The 17,530-nt window shown below is 40.8% G+C and overlaps 1 protein-coding gene across 1 annotated transcript in view; it reads right to left on the reverse strand.

Moving 5' to 3' along the window:
• LOC134879017 (thyrotropin-releasing hormone-degrading ectoenzyme-like) overlaps positions 1-17,530 on the reverse strand; it is a 120,646-nt gene that overhangs the window by 91,747 nt on the left and 11,369 nt on the right. Inside the window, exons 4-5 of the mRNA XM_063905234.1 lie at positions 17,130-17,403; positions 3,195-3,321 (exon numbers count right to left, since the gene is read on the reverse strand). Of these exons, the coding sequence (XP_063761304.1) occupies positions 3,195-3,321; positions 17,130-17,403 (401 nt within the window). The remainder of the gene's footprint in view (positions 1-3,194; positions 3,322-17,129; positions 17,404-17,530) is intronic.

Below are 17,530 nucleotides of genomic sequence, written 5' to 3' on the forward strand. Positions count from 1 at the left end.
TGGGGGGGAAACTATCTATGGTTCATGATTGTCCGCCAAACCAACTGGTGGATTTGTCACAGAATAGGTGAAATAGCAGTCAATGGAAAGTCAGAGGATCTCTAAAGTAATTTACCTGGTGATCATGGACTGAGTAAATGGAAATCCAGCCCTTCCCAAGAAGAAGAACATTAACCATGTATCTGGATTTAGTACTTTTATTTCTCCTTTTGTTTTAACTACAAAACTGTATCACATTTTTTATATTTGTATTTTAATTATTTCCATTTTGATATTCATTTCATTTATTACTTTTATTTTATTTCTTTTATGTATAACGATTCATTCTTCTTAGATTGTTCTATCATGAATACCTGCTGCATATTCCAGAGTATTTCCGCAGTATTTTCCATCTCATCCTATTCTGTAAAGTCTGTATTGTTTCCAATGATGCAGTAAATCACAGTGAATCTCCAGTGTAAAATACTAACACATTTACAGACCATTTAAAAGCTCCCTCCTTTTTACAGTAGAGCATGAAACCTCTTTGGAAGATGTCCAAACTTCACTTTAATGAGTTAAAACCAACTATTTCTGACTACTTGACAAACTGACACCATAATCTGCCCTGAGATCTCAATCTGGATCTCCGGACAGACATCACCTTCAATTTCTCCAGGTAATACATGGCATATAATCTGTGTGAATGCCTTTATTGAAGATATAAGATGCCTTGTGAAATATTAAATAAAACCTCTTGCATTAAAAGGAAATATTCTAGATTTCTTGTGCATTATTTTAAATGCATTTCCTGTAAATACAGCCTAACGTGCACTACATCTGCGTTTACTTTAGGATATTTAGGGAAGTCGGTTCAAAATGGTATGCATTCACTGTGAAAAGCACTCTTCCACCTTAGAAAACTTTGCCTTTAACTTGTTTGTGGATTTGTGTTTACAAAAAAAAGATCATCTAATCCATTCTAACTCCAAAATATGAATTCACGCAGCGTTAAAAAGTGGATATTTGGGAACACCAAGTCAAATCCAATTTCATTTCACTAATAAACCAGAAAGTAAGAAGTAAATGTGCTTTAAGTTTGAAGTGTTAAAGAGGTTGTGTTCTACATTTAAAAGCTCCCTCCTTTTTATAGTAGAGCATGAAACCTCCTTTAATTGAGTTAAAACCCAACTATTTCTGACTACTTGACAAACTGACACCATAATCTGCCCTGAGATCTCATTCTGGACCTCAGGACGTCGCCTTTAGTGGAACTGCCTTTCAAAGCAGCTAATATCACAGTAAAGGTCGGGGGGGGGTGGGGGGCAGTAAATATCAGATATAATCTGAACGCAGCAACACAAACAGGAAGCTTTCACTGAGAGTGAATCTGTGATGGATGAGTGTTGACCGGAGGGTGGGGGGGGGGGTTCAATATGGAGCCCCAGATATCACATTAGCTGGTTTGGGGCGTGGAGAGCAGAAAGGGAAACGGCGCGACACGACTAATTGATTGTGGCAGGACAGAAGTGTAAAACACAAACAATTATGGAGGAAGGAGGAGGACGGGGAGATGAGACTCCATTCATGAACTGGCAGAGACAAAGACGGGCGGGGGGGGGGGGGGTAAACATGGAGGCACAAACCCGTCCAATCACAACGGCTGCTGAGAGGCTGAGAGCTACAGCAGCAGGAGAACAAGAGAGGGGAAAGTGGTCCAAATGTTGCAAAGCATACAAGAAACGCTAACAGGAGCAGATAAAAGATCCTCCACGCGTCCCAGAGAGGGGACTCGGTCCAGAAGAAGTTAGAGAAAGCTCTTTTCTTTTGCCTGAGGTACTTTCACACAACTTATTTTAGAAACTCAGCAGCTCCATTTGAATACAGGAGCAAGAAGTTTCAATACCTGTCCCCAAAGATACTTTTAATAAGACAGTCTCAATGCAGCAGGAACTTAATGCATGGAGTTTCCAATGCTCAACTTGTCCAACAGTCATACAAACCAGCACAATATGCATTAAACATCCATTACAGCTGTGAGCCAAATCTGGTGAGGGAAGTATTGGAGGTAGAGATAAAAACGACCTGTACATTTATCATTGAGAGTTCATTCAAAGTTCATTCATGCTGCCGTTTCCATTCACACTTCATTAAATAAATAAAAACAAAGCACTCAAAGACACTGAAGGTTTCAAATCACACTTCAACTCCTTTTAGTATTTGCTTCTCAACCAATGGTAGTCACTTCACTGTAACTGACCCTTCACGTCTTCTTTCAATGACAAAAATGACCAAATTAAAACCACTATTTTTGCCTCAGGGGACACTTTAACTCCTTTTAGTGATCCAAAGTCCAGGAGAACCCCCAATGTATTACGATCTTTAACCTTTTTGCTGTAAATGCTAATGAAATATAATCCAATAGCTACAAGAACAAGGATTTGGACAAAACCAAAGCTGTTTCAGGTGAGACTTCAACTCCTTTTAACGCTTTTTTTTCAGCTGCTTTGGATGAGATATACTTTCATTGATCCCAGTTTGGGAAATTCTGGAAAATTCTTTGATCAAATCGACAAAATCTGTCACAAACTCCTTTGATTACATCCATTTTACAGAAACGTGCAACCGACCGACCTCCTGACTAATTAACTAAACAATGAAAAGAACCAACACCAGATGTTTCTACCAAACAAATCCATCTCAAAAGTTGTAAAATATACAGTATTTAGATATTTCTTCTCTCTTATTGTTGCAGCAGAAGCGACAACACTCCATCTCCTTCAGTGTGTTTAGAAAAGCAGGTCGAAGAAACACAATCAGCGCTGACTTTCACTACTATGAAGCCTTTCTCTGCTGAATAAAAGACATCCTTCTACAGAATCCTTTTCACTTTAAACTAAGAGAGCTCCCACAAGCCCCAGTGTTTAACATCTGAACACAAACGACTGTGCAAAAATTCTATTCCCCGAGCTAATCACGCCGTACACCCCCCAGGCACACGGGAGAAAAGACTCAGGTCAAAGAGTTTCTCCTCCGCCTGATTACTCTTCCTCTTTGCGGTGAATTTTAATTTAAACAGCTGCAGCACATTTGTGTTACATATATACTATCCTGTGTTTGTAGTCTTTCAGAGTGTCAGTGTGATACGAAAGCTGACAGGAAGTGACATGTAACAGGAACCAATTAGTGTCAAAGGAAGAAGGAAACAGCCGTACCTAGCTTGGGCAGTGAGTACTGAACTTTGAAGTAGTCCTGGTAAAATCCCAGAAGCCTCTTGGTGATGTGCAGAGCGTAGTCCCCGGCGCCGCTGGAAATGGCATCTGGCCGAGCGTAGAGACGGATCTAAAGAGAAGCAAAAGAGAAATGGAATAAAATGGCTTTCAATCCTTCCAATAATCCCCTGTTGGACGAGGTTGATGACATGCCATCTGAAGCAATAAGGAACAGCGGGTCTGAAGTCAAAGATGTTATTTTATTTCGAAGGATGTTTAGTTTGTATTGGACTCTCCAAATAACCAAACTCAATCGGTAGATAGATGTCATGGTGAAGACATGATGAAGCTCTCGATGTCGACCAAAACAGTCTGGAAGCCATCGATGGAACAATGGAAACGTTACCCGAAAGGTCCGGAAGCCTCAATGGTGCCATGTTTACTCCAGATATCCCGCCTGACTCCGAGATAGCGACATTAGCTTGTCCGGTATCAGCCTGTGATAGTAGCCCATGAAAAGAGGGTCTAAAACACAGCTTATATTTCCTTTCCTCCATAAATCTAGCCTATGCTCTTCTCCTTCATCCCTTCGGTTTACACAGCATCCTCTGTGTGTCCCTGTTCAGATTTCAGTGGCGAGATATAAGACTGCTATGCTAGCCGTGTTTAGCACGATTAGCTTCTCCCTGATAAAAGAATACAGCTGTGCAAGAATGGCAACTCCACGGTGGAAAATAAACAAAATCTCTCTCTAGAAGAATGTCTACAGAGGGCACAGATTAATGAGCTACTAACAGAGGGTACTTGGTCCAATAAGAAGGCTAGCATTTGAAAATACTACTCATCTAGCAGGAGCAACTTTGGTGTAAAACAATTATTTAACCAAACAGACATTTAGATATAAATCCTGTTTTCCTATCTACCAATTATTAAGATTAATTATGTCTCCAACACACACACACACACACACACACACACACACACACACACACACACAACGCGGCTCTTACTGCACATTCAGAGACAGGAAATTGAGTTAGTGAATGCTGCAGATGGAATTAAGCCACGGTTTTACACAGAGGAGGAAATTACATTTGGCAGAGTTTACAATCAAATCTACACGGAGACAAACAGAGTCGTGTGTTTGGACTCTGCTGAGGATATAACACAATCAGCTCGAGTTTAAGTTCAAATCTGCTGAGAGGCTGAAATTCAATTTGAAGGGTGTTTCTTTTTCATGTCCAAATGATCAGAGAGTTAAAGAAATGGAAACAGCCTGTGTTTTGCGGGTCGAGTCTTCAGAGGGAATAAGTGGATCAGGCCGGGGCTCGTGTTCAGCTCTCGGGACAAAACAATGGAGAGAGGTTGGCTTTTAGTTCAAATCTACAGGAAGGAAAACAGATTTAGACACAGAGGGGGATACAAAGGGGAGGGAAGGTTTTGCTTAAGGTGGATTCCAATATTTCTGACAAATAGATGTCAGGAAACCTTCGTTCAAAGAGCTTCACTGCGGCCTGGTCTCCTCAAAATGACTTCCAGCACATCTACAATGTGGAGGGAAACATATTTCACCTTTTAATGATCATGATTTACGTCCAGTTTTTAAACAACATAGCAATCATACATGCATGTGTCTCTGCTTCCCTTACACATGACATGTTCAGGACTGTGTGTGATTGCATCATGAGGCAAGGTAATAGTTTCCAGGAGGTTAGTTGCTAAATTACATTTGCCATATTGAAATGTCACATGTTGCCTTTAGATACCTTTGAAATCATGTCTTCGTGCGTGAAGCAGAGAAAAAAGCTGAATTTTATCGGTTATTTAACTCTACATGTGGTACAGTACAAACAGTACGTCACAGCTGATAAACATCAATCAATAATCTATCCTGACGTGTCACATGACTGCACTGACCTCGATGGTGACCTCATTGAAAGACCCACTTACTGTCAGTGTGTGTGTTGGATGTGTTGATCTATATTTCATAGTGTAATGCTGGTACCACCCGACCCAGAGAAATAACTCCAGCAGGCTAAAAAACCTCAGCCAAAACTACTGGATATTTCCCATTAAAACACAAAAAAGAAGAACTACGCAGGAGTCTTTAAAACGTGCTTCTTGTTCATAAGTTCTGCAAGTATTTGGTCATAAACAGATGTATTGGACACGCTGGATATGCTAGATGTGAAGTCAGAGGACCACTAAACGTATTACAGCTCATCCTGAGGGGAGCATGAATGTCTTTCACTGCAATCAATATGAAGATATTTCACTCAAAACCACCAATGTCCACCTACTCATACAGCTAAAGGAAAAGTCAGAGTACCACCAAAGTAAGTAGGATTCATCCTCAGGGGAACATGAATGGTGGCACCAATCAACATCTAAATCCATCCAATAATCACTGAGATATTCAGTCTGGAACTCAAGTGCTGGCGTGGAAATCAGCTATGTTTCAAAGCAGTGAATGAGTTATTTTGACAGGGAAAGTGCACTTCCAGTTAGACCCTGAGAGTCTCCTTATAAAAGGATTACTCTTTGAAACCACTTCCAGTCCGGTTCCTTCTTAGCCATTATGGATTAAACTAATGATGATAAAACACTTTTTCACAATCCTTTGGAGGACATTACACTCAAAAACACAAAGGAGGAAAAGGCAAACGATCTCCTGGGTCTAAACGGTTCATCCTCAGGGGAACACGAATGTTTGCTCCAAATTTCATGCCAATATACTCAACAGTTATTGAGATTTTTGGACCAATTGAGAGACGCTCCCATCACAGGAGCAAAATCTAAAGGTAAATGGACGTGTAAAGATGGCTGTAAGATGTTAAAGAAGCTCTGTTTGAAGAGAGAACAGATTAAGGCACTAAAGGTGAAGAAAATACAGAAGATAACTCCATGTGAAAACTTTGCCGGCACTCTGAAAACTTTTCGCTCAATGTTTTTTTTAACTGGCTCTGATGCCAACTTATTTGTTACTGCGGTTTCACTCAGCCTGTCAGAAAGCGTTCCACTTCAGCGACTCCAAACTGTTTCTTGAGACTGACTCTTTCAGGCTGACAGACAGAAAGACATCTGCTCCATCTCAGTCAATTTTCTTCAATAAGAAAAACAGTTTCAGAGCTAAAAGCAATTTGGAGAGTTTGCAAAAGAAAATGGGCTTTTTGACGCAACCGAGATAAAGTGAGGTCAGCTGTTCAACATGTGTTTGAGCTGAACGTATAAAGCGTCTGTTCATTATTCGGAGAGAAAGTAAGCAGGATAAGTCAGTCTTAAGAGTACAGAGGGTCGGCCGTCGTATAGCTCAGTTGGTAGATTTGACGGACCATGTACTGGGGTTTGGGCCCCAAGCAGAGGACCCTGGTTCGAATACGGCTTGGGACCATGTGTGTCTTCCCTTCTGTCTCCCCCTTTCATATCTATCTCTCTATTAAAGGCGCTGTTTGCCCAGACAAATCTTTAAAAAAAAAGAAAAGTTTTTAAAAAAAGAGTACAGAGGATCAGAAATCATCAGGATTCATTTACTGACTGCTTTTGTGTTTAGGTGAGGTCATGTGACCGTGCTGTAGTTCCTTTATAGCCCAACATTAGCCTCCTTTAGCTTAGCGGTGGAGACGTGAAGTCATGTGACCGTGCTGTAGTTCCTTTATAGCCCAACATTAGCCACCTTTAACTTAGCTGTGATGACGTGAAGTCATGTGACCGTGCTGTAGTTCCTTTATAGCCCAACATTAGCCTCCTTTAGCTTAGCTGTGATGACGTGAAGTCATGTGACCGTGCTGTAGTTCCTTTATAGCCCAACATTAGCCTCCTTTAGCTTAGCGGTGGAGACGTGAAGTCATGTGACCGTGCTGTAGTTCCTTTATAGCCCAACATTAGCAACCTTTAGCTTAGCGGTGGAGATGTGAAGTCATGTGACCGTGCTGTAGTTCCTTTATAATCTAACGTTTGCTTTTTACTTCAGAAATCATAGTGGATTATCCTGCTGAACAAGACGTGCAAGTATCATAAACGTACATTACTTTCTGCAATATCTACAATCCAATGGACAAATCCCATTGGACCAGGGAGATGGTGCCTTCAGGGACCAACACAGAAGTAAGTCATCCCTGCACCACTTTATAAATGCAGTCCATTTACGGATGACAAAATATACACACAGATTGTTAGCTTCCCCTGACCTCTCTCACCCCGACGATCAGCTGTAAATCTGCTGGAATTATTCTCTCCTCCTGTCTGTGTGCTAGACACAGCACTTAATCACTGTCACCACACACACACACACACACACACACACACACACACACACACACACACACACACACACACACACACACACACACACACACACACACACACACACACACACACACACACACACACACACACACACACACACACACACACACACACACACACACACACACACACACACACACACACACGATCTCAATGATCGATACACACATATATCATCTGCAGTAAGTGCAAAAACAACAAGTGTGTGTGTGTGTGTGTGTGTGTGTGTGTGTGTGTGTGTGTGTGTGTGTGTGTGTGTGTGTGTTGGATGGCTTTATGTCAGCGAGAGAGAAACCACTTCACTGTCAGCTGAAGGACGACAGAGACACACACCCTCACACACAGATACACAAAGATAAAGCACACACACTCACGACTCATATCATCTTTCACATAAAGACGGAAACGAGTGGACACACACACACACACACACACACACACACACACACACACACACACACACACACACACACACACACACACACACACACACACACACACACACACACACACACACACACACACACACACACACACACACACACACACACACACACACACACACACACACGTGTCCCTGTAATGTCACTCTGCTATCTCTCTCAGTTTCACTTCCACTTTAATAAATTCTGTTTTCACTCGGCTGTAAAAACACATTGGTGTGTGTGTCTGTGTGTGCCATCAATACGCTGTAAATCATGTTCAGTGTGGGTATGCATCACATTAAGCTCCAGTTAAAGTGCGCACGCACACGCGCACACACACACACACACACAGGAAAGCAAAGTGTCACTCTGCGTTGAACATGAAGCAGGTGAAGTGATTTCATAAAAAGTGTGTCTTGAAATGGTGGGTTTTTTTTCTCCGTATCAGACTGAAATATCTCAACACCTATTGCATGGATGTCTATGAGACGTTTGTGGGTCCATGATGATTAACCCCGGTGAATTTGGTGATCCTTTGACTGTTCCTCTAGCGCCACCATGAGGTTGAAATGTGTGTTTTTTAGTAAAAACCGTTTCTGTTTCGAGAGCTTTGTTGGCAGGTCCCGACCCTAATATCTCAACGACTGTTTCATGGAAGTCTATGAAATTTCGCATACACATTCATTGTTTCATTATGATGAAAGTTGTTGATCCTCTGACTGTTCCTTCTAGCGCCACCATGAGGTCAAAATGTGTAGTTTTGAGTCAAATGTTACAAAATCAGTTGGTTTCTGGAGCTGTTTTGTCAGCTCTGGATTCAAGATTATCAACAAATATGGGTTGGACGTCTATGAAATGTTAAGCAGACGTTCATGGTTTCATGAGGATGAACCCCACTAAACTTGGTGATTCTATGATGCTTCCACTAGCAGGTTTAAATGTGTTGTTTTGAGCTTAATGCCTCTCTGGCTATCTTGCACCACACTGCTCTGCAGAGATGTAGGAGTAAAAAGGGTCAAAGATAAATTTAAATTAAAGGACAAACAGGTATGAGCCAATCTCAGTCATACTGCATGCAACAGTGTGTACTTAAAGTAGAACGCAACATCTGAAGTGATTTGCAGCACTGTCTCAGTCTTGTTAATTAGAAAAGAGTGATGTGGGGTTTCTAATTCATGTCTGGCACCGACCGTCACTTTCACAAAATGAATTGACAAACATCACCAGCTACGGATGGTGTGAGCTGGAGGTAATTAATGTATTCTGTGAGGCTCAAATTAAACTTTTGGAGGCTGTCTGTTTAACATGCACGTCTGAGGGAAACATCACTCTAAACAAACACCATACAACCATCAAAATCAGGAGGAACTCACAGTTTAACATTTCAGTATAAACTCTTGTAACCTAAATTATTCATGAAGAGGAACTCCAGTAAATTAAATCCTAAATTAAAAGCATTCAGGTTGTAAGCACCACCACTGAAGTAAACTACACTCCGTTACCACTAAGAACTGTCATTTCTCTACATTGTAAGATCTAAATCCTTCTTCTACCACTGCTCATATTAAGAGACATGCATAATAAATGGTAATACGTGTCACACAACCACTAGTACTGAAACGACACCTTATCACCATCCTGCTCCTGGTCTCCTTTTTCAACAACAATTTTGACTTTTAAAGCTCCTCACATTCTCCTCCCTCCACCCGAACTCATCTCAGAGCTCAGCGGCAGCAGCAGAGTGAATATCTGCTCAGAGAGTTGAGGCTTTATTGAAATCGTAGCTTCTTTCAACGGACTGTCAAGCGAGCCACTGAATTGAGAATCATCTCCTGAGGATTCCCCCCGTCATGTTTCCCAGGCGAAGAGAAACCAGGATGCATTACATTCTGCATCGGGGATTTGGTGTGACGTTCCCACTTCAAAGTATCATCATATGTACATTCAATATGCCTCCCAGGGCTGAAATATGCTGCTTCAACTGAAGTAAAGCCGTCGCACGGTGGCTCAGTGGATAAAACTGCAGGAAGGTCCGGGGTTTAAACCTGAACCGCAGAGTGTCGACTAGAATCAGCTGAAGTGGAAACTTTAAATTGGCCTTAGGTGTTAAAAGGTTGTTGGTCATGTTTCCTCGCTCTGACGATCCGTTTAGGGTGTTCCCTGGGTCTCACCCAATGCATTCTGGGATTCACTTCAGCTCTGTTTGGCATCCTATTATAAAAGATGGAAGGATGGAAGGTGAATTATAGGGTCTTTAAATCAAGATATGGCAAATATTCTAACTCCAATGTTTGGCACAAATTACAGACATTTGACCAATCATATTTGTCCTATTTCTTGGAGAACATATTAAATGAAATATTCAAGACTTCTAATACTAGCTGGCGACAGAAAGAGAGGAACAACCTGGTGAAGTGATGCTAACATGCTGATGCTCAGCTGATAATATCCTCAGTTTTGCTGGAAATTGATTACAAACCAAAGTGATGGTGAACCAGTGATGACACGTCTGATAATCACCATATTTTAGATAATTCATCCTGAGCCAACAATCAATGTTTTCACCAACGTGACGGCAATCTGTCTTACAGTTATTGAGATATTGTAATCAAAACTGTGTAATGGTCTTCATTTCAATCGATCGTATGGATACTGTCCAATGCATACTGATGCTATTTTACTCAAAGCAAAAACATTGCTGCTTATTGGTGCAATAGAAGAAAGTCAGAGCTTCACCAAAGTCACTAGGATTCATCCTCTTGGGAACATGAACGCATGAACCAATCCTCATGTCCAATCCTTCATTTACTTTAAAGATATGTCAATCAAGACAAAAAATAACACCTAATAATGACCATAGAAGAGTCAGTCAGATTCACCTTCCACAAATGTCATGTGTAGATATATTCTACAGTCTGGAACAAAGTGCCTCAATACTGGTGTGGAAATTAAATCATTTGAGTTACATTATGTCCAATCGGTGAAACCACAGGGTCTCTTTTTAAAAGGAATAGCATCTCAGTCCAGATCCATCTTGAATTAAACTAATGTTATTGAAACTGTGAAATCCTTTCAAGAGGGTGAAAAGACAATTCCCCTCCGAACTGCAGCAGAGCCTTTAATGTGAAACAGATCAACAGTAAAAACAGAACAATCACCACCACAGAACGAGCCGATCGGAAAACAAGCAGGCGTCTCAGCAAAATGCAATCAGACATAAAGTTCTGTTCAAACACAGAACAATGAGACTCCACTAACAGCCTGCCAATCCATTTGCAATTAAGGGAAATGCATTTATTGGCCACTGTGAGGATGCACTCTGTGCTTAATGACCACAATCCCAGCCTCTCTGCAGAGAAACCTCTATTCTTGCAGAGTAAATGCTCATTGTGGCCGTCAACTACTGTAATCAGAGGCGCTAAATGTCCCGCACTGTTAGAAATGAAGCGCTTCACATCAGCCTCGACAAACTTCCCTTCTAATAGAGACAAAGTTGCCTTAAAATAAACGAGTGTAGCTCCGAAACGTGGGAAAATATACCTATGACTCTTGTTTTAGGATCATATACACATATAATTGCATATTCCAGTAGATTATAAGGCTGTGGGTTGACTTAGCTTAGCTTAGCATAAAGACAATTAGAAAAGGAATCAAAGCTCTTTTAGTGTTGTGATATGTTAGGGTCAAACGTGCATTCTGTCATTTAAACACCTTCATGTTTATATACAGAATATATATCACGTCCTTAATTGAGTAACAAAATCCAAATTTTGCCATGGAGACCAATTCTGATTCTGACATTTTACACACACCACCACTTTAAGAAGCAGAAGGGGAAGGGATGTTTTAAGCTTGTACCCTTCAAAATAATAGTCTCCTTAACATTTCAATTATAGAGTTTACTCCAGCAGCGACGGGTTTCCAGTGCAGATGTACTTGATAAGAGGTAAATTAGCCCATTAAAGGAACAGAAGAACTAAAGGTGACATTTCGTCCTCGGAGCTAAAGACTATTCAAACTGCGGGGCCGATAAACGCTCAAACACAACACATTACAATTCTCAATTAATTCTCACTCCTCATCTTCGCTGTCCTCATTTCCTCCTTATCTCCCCTCCTCCCTCCTTCGCCTCTCTCCCCCCTTGTTATCTCTCCCCTCGCCCGTGACATCTCTCACTGTCGCCCTTGGATGATGGATGGGGTGACGGACGCTCGGTTGCCACAGTAATTTGATGGATGGTTTAGCAACTGATACGAGTGCGGAGACCAACACACACACTCACACTCCCCCCCCCCCCTGCGGCGTATATATATGTATCCTTGACTTTGAGATCAACAGACAGTCACTACTCCCTCCATATCAAACACTGCTGACCCGAGACTGCGGCTGTCCGATCGGATCATCACTTCTGAAGGCGACGCGAGGTGATGAAGAGAGACAGGCCGGGGATAACAGTCCCTCTGTCAATGTCAACAAGACAAAGGAGATGATTGTTGACGGAGACGAGAGGCGGAGCGTGAACGTAAAGGCAGCAGAGAGGAACCTGCGATATCAAGAAACATAACCGGACAATGGACGCATTCCTGGACGCACCTACCGGTACCTCAAGTGTCAGGGTATCACTGAGCTTCGTACCAACTGGGAAAAGACTCAAGATAACTACAAAGGGACTCAAGATGACCAAAGAGACATTATATGACTATACACAGACTTAAAATCATAAAACAGGACTCAAAATGACTTCAAAATGAATTCAAAGAGACGTCTATAATGGGATAAGTCCGTAATGGTGTCAGTGGTTGATGTTCATAGAGTGCTGTGTGCAGCCATTGGTTTTTCCTTTCATATTATTTAATGGGAACAATATTTAGTGTCCTGAGGGGAAAAACTGCCTGAAAAAAGCAAAAGGGAGCGTAGAAAATCAATCGTTTGAAGCAGAAATATGTTTTTGCTCGCTGGGTTTACCCTGCAGAGAGGATACATCACTTTTATCCTGAGGTTTTAATTCCCAGTTCAAACTGGTGGAAAACTAAAAGCTTTTATAACTTTTCTGTGAGTCAGGGAATCAGGAGAGTGCTTCGAGCTACAGGAAGTCTTTGTCCTGATAATCTCGCTGATTTCTGATGGGAAATTTTGGGGGGAAATTGTTTCAGAATTAGAAACAAACAGCAGGTGGATCCTCTCAGAGAGAACGATGGCAATCAAACAAACAACAGGAAACCATTTTGTTTTTCACGCTGAGTTATCGCTGTTGAAACGCAGTAGGAGCGTGGGTTGGTTTGTTGTGTTTGTGCATAGTTAATAATCTCTAATAAAAGAAAGTTTGCGCCCCAATTTGTTGCCCTATTTCTTCTATTTATCAGTTGTTCAATCCATTTTGTATTTGCTGCAACATCACTGGGATCTACTGCCGTTTGATTACAAAAATCTCTGCATGATGTTTAATATAAACGACGTAAAAGTGTGTCTTTTGCACAGCAACTCAAATAAATGATCACATAAATATGAGATGATAAAGTGACCTTTATCTATTTTTAATGTGACCCTCAGTATATTATCATTACAGGACATTCAGGTGACCTTTCTCATCATTATGGGATGTTAATGTGACATTTAATGTCATTAAGAAGGTAAAGCGAGGACATAAAGTCCCAATCCATCCCTCTGCTTCATCATGAAAGGAAAGCAAACAAAGTCAGGAAGTGGAGTCGATATTTTAGAACCTGGAACCGACAAATAATGTGGAAAAAATAATAACACTGTTAAAGTTATTTAAAATAAAACTGAAAAAGAAATAAAATGTTTACTTTCAGAAAAAAAAGTAAGAAATAATAAATGAAATACATTTTCTTGATCTCAAATCGGAAAATTGAGTAAAAATCAATTAAAATAACCTGTGAATATACACAGGATGGCATCAGTGTGTGTCCTTTGTCTCTGATAATGGTAGCTGTGTTAAAACCACATATTTCAGTTTAAATAAGTTCAATTTGTTTGCAAATATAATACAAATCAAATGAGAGGAAATGGACTTTAATGGACTTTAAAAGGTGAAATGTTGTTTTGATGGCACAGAAACACATTTTTTAGTGTGTTTGTATTCATTATTTAGTCATCTTCATCATGTCGGGTTATCATGTAGAAACACTGATGATGTTAAATTGCATCATTCCTGCAGCCTCTCAAACATCCTGTTCTCTTTCTGAAGAGGACGGAGGAAGAATGCGCCTGTCAGAGGGATCTGTTTTTAAGGGAGATGAAGAAGGCCTGTTTTTTTGTGTTTCCTTACGACATATGAAGCTGTTTCCAGACGAGGAAGAGGAGGAGGAGGAGGAGGACGCTCTGCAAACAGACAGGCTGTGCTGCCTTTAGGCTCCGACGGGGCTTTAATATGAGCGCTGTAAAACACAGAGGACCTGAACGCTCCTGCACAATATTCTATAACATCTTTTCTCTCCTGAACTACTTACAACGTTCCACACACACACACACACACACACACACACACACACACACACACACACACACACACACACACACCTCTTCAGTCGTCTTCAAACCGATGCTTCGTTACGTAATAAACAACATGTCTCTCAACCATCTGCTTCCATTGCAACTGGGATCCTGCGTGGACACAACGTCTGACCGCTGAGAGAGATCATTTTCCCGGGTTAAAATCAACTTTTAAACAGAGTGTGGATTTAATGCTCAATACTGCATGCATTCACACAACCCAACTGACACAGCGTCCGGTAACAGGACTGAAATCACTGTATTTCTCTTTGTTTTTCACCATTAATTGAAATATTCTGCAGTATCGTGATAAAGCTCACAGAGGCAAGCCTTACTATGAGAGGCTTAATGTCTCTGAGTGATATTTCTCAGAGCAGGAAGTGTTTAAATGACCAATTATTCTCTAATCTCTCTCAGATCTTGGAAACATCAGCTTTAATAAGCGTCCGCTGAGGGGAAACGGGAACGTCGGGATATCCTGGAAAACCCATTAATGCCTCATCGCAGTGAAATGCTTTTATTATAACGAGATTAACGTATATGTGTTTATTTTACAGACCATAGAAGAAGAGGAGCAGCGGGTCAGATGCGACTCTACACAGAGACTGCAGATGGAAATGAGCTGAGAGTTAAATCTACCATAAATGAATATAAAAAACATTGGAAGAGAAAGTGAAAATGTGCAATAAAACACAAGATATTATAAATATTGTTATATAATCACCAACATTTAAAGAATAACGAAGAGATAAATAAAATATTACTATAAAAACAAGTAAAAGGGCAACAAATATTTATAAAAACATGAGAAATTAAAGCAGAAATGAGCAACAAAATAATAAATTCAATCAATTAAAAACATTGAATAAATTAAAATGAAATATAATACAAATATATATATTATTTATAGTATATGCTATTTAACTTCTAGCTGATTAACTGTTGAGGGGCCAATTAGTGGAATAAAAAGTGAAATTGAAGAAACGATGCTTTCTATGAACGGCTTTAGATTGAATAATTCATTTTAATTACATACTTTTCTACCTGTGAAGCGAGGATCCTACGTGAGGTTAAAAGGACAGGTGCATTCAGGTGTTAAAAAAACAAATGGAGGTAATGTATTGTAGTTTGGAGGCTTATCAGTGCAGCAGCTGTGTCACAATTAAAACCCTCAGCAACCAGTTACAGCAATTAGTCAGAAATCCACTTATTTATGGAGCCATAACTCAGACACTAACACACACCATACGCATTTCAGATTCAGCGCGACCTTCACTTTCAGACTGTTATCATTAAAGAAAACATCTTGTGTCTTTGTAGCTGTGAAACCTGCCAGAGAATCATCACGTTTTTAGGTTTGAAAGTAAATCAGTGATACCTGTGATCAATGAATGCAATGAGAACAGGAGCTGCCAATTCTGCTTAGCTTTAATGGTGAAAATGTGCTATATGTTAGCAGATATAAGCTAACACAAAGCAGAACTCTTTAGAACAGCAGAACCTGCCTGAGAATGATCAACTTTTATACGTTCTATTCAGTATTAATAATAATGTAGACGGTGAAGAGAAGATGGACAAGCACTGAGCCTTGAGGCACGCCTTAGTTGACTGGGGCTGGAGTTTCTGATGGTGACAAACTGTTGCCTGTCTGAGAGGAATGAGTGGAACCAGGATAAAGCTGTACTGGTTTTATGTATTAACATGAATCAAAGATAGTTGTCTTTATTCTGCTAGGTTTCAATGGTGAAAATGAGCTAATATGTTAGCATTTCTAGGCTAAAACAAAGCAGGGTCCACACTGTAACTCACTAAATGTAGCATTGTTTGTAGCTGCAGAACCTGAGTGAGATTAAGCATGTTTTTATTTCATATTAAAGCATATCAGTAGTAGTTGTGTGTACATGCATGGCCACAATGCAAAGAGTAGCAGCTAATAGCTCATTTCGCTAAGATTTAATGGTGAAAATGTGCCAATATGTTAGCATTTATAGGCTCAAACAAAGCAGGGTGCACAGCATCACTGACTGAATCCATGGCTCAGGTGTGTGTTGAAGAGGTTTTAATACTACAGTAGTTTGATTAAATTAGAGCATGCTTATCGCCCACATATTGTGAATTATCAGCTGGGAGAAAAGGAAGAAATGAAATCGTGTTGCTCTCTGTGCAGAAGCTAATTATCTCTAATCCCAAGATACCAAAGTAATCTGGAGTTCACATCTTAATTACCGTTAAATAATACCGCCACTATCTGACTTATTATATCATCTGGAGACAATACAGCTGTTACAGGGAGTTACACCGTGGAGTGAGTCATCATTTAGAGAAAGGGGCTCATTCAAAGTGTTAAAAGCATGTTCTCATTATAAAATCTAATTATAGTTTAATGATAACAGAGTTTATCTCCCGCACACACTCCTTTCAATTATTTCCTGAAGATATTAAGTATTGTTTTATTTGATCATTTGAAAAAAAGTAGTAAAACTGAAGCATTTATCCACGTCTGATGATGGAAAACACAGAAAGGAAACGAAAACACGATGTTTCAGCAAAATAAATCCACTTGTGCCTGCATTTCACTGCAGACGTGCATTAAACCTGCTTTAAATCTGCATTATTTGGTGTGTTTTGAGACTGAACAGGTGCATTAAAGGAACCCCCATCATCTCTCATGTCACTGCGTGGTGCGTTCACTGACCGTGACCCCGGCGTCGCTGGTGGTCTCCCTGAAGGTGAAGTTGCACACGGCCCAGGCCAGGTAGTACGTGGACATACGCGGCGTCCGGGCGAACCTGGTGGTGATCCAGCCGTCCTCCTCCAGCGCGCTGCTGTCCACCGGCATGTTGGACAGCGCCGTGTACTGGGGGTCGTGCCGCAGCGTCACGGAGAACGTGGCTTTGTACACCGGCTCGTCGAAACACGGGAACGCCTTCCGGGCATGGATCGGACTGAACTGGGTCACCGCCAGGAAGCTGGGGAGGAAGAGGAGGAGAGAGGGGAAAATAAAATATATGACTTTTTAAAAGGGGATTTAAATGGTGCGATGACCCCTCAGAGCTTCACGTACTCCGAGTCAGTCCCCCATTCACACCTTGTCCA

This window comes from Eleginops maclovinus, chromosome 17 (assembly GCF_036324505.1).
Source record: "Eleginops maclovinus isolate JMC-PN-2008 ecotype Puerto Natales chromosome 17, JC_Emac_rtc_rv5, whole genome shotgun sequence".
Lineage (NCBI taxonomy): Eukaryota > Metazoa > Chordata > Actinopteri > Perciformes > Eleginopidae > Eleginops > Eleginops maclovinus.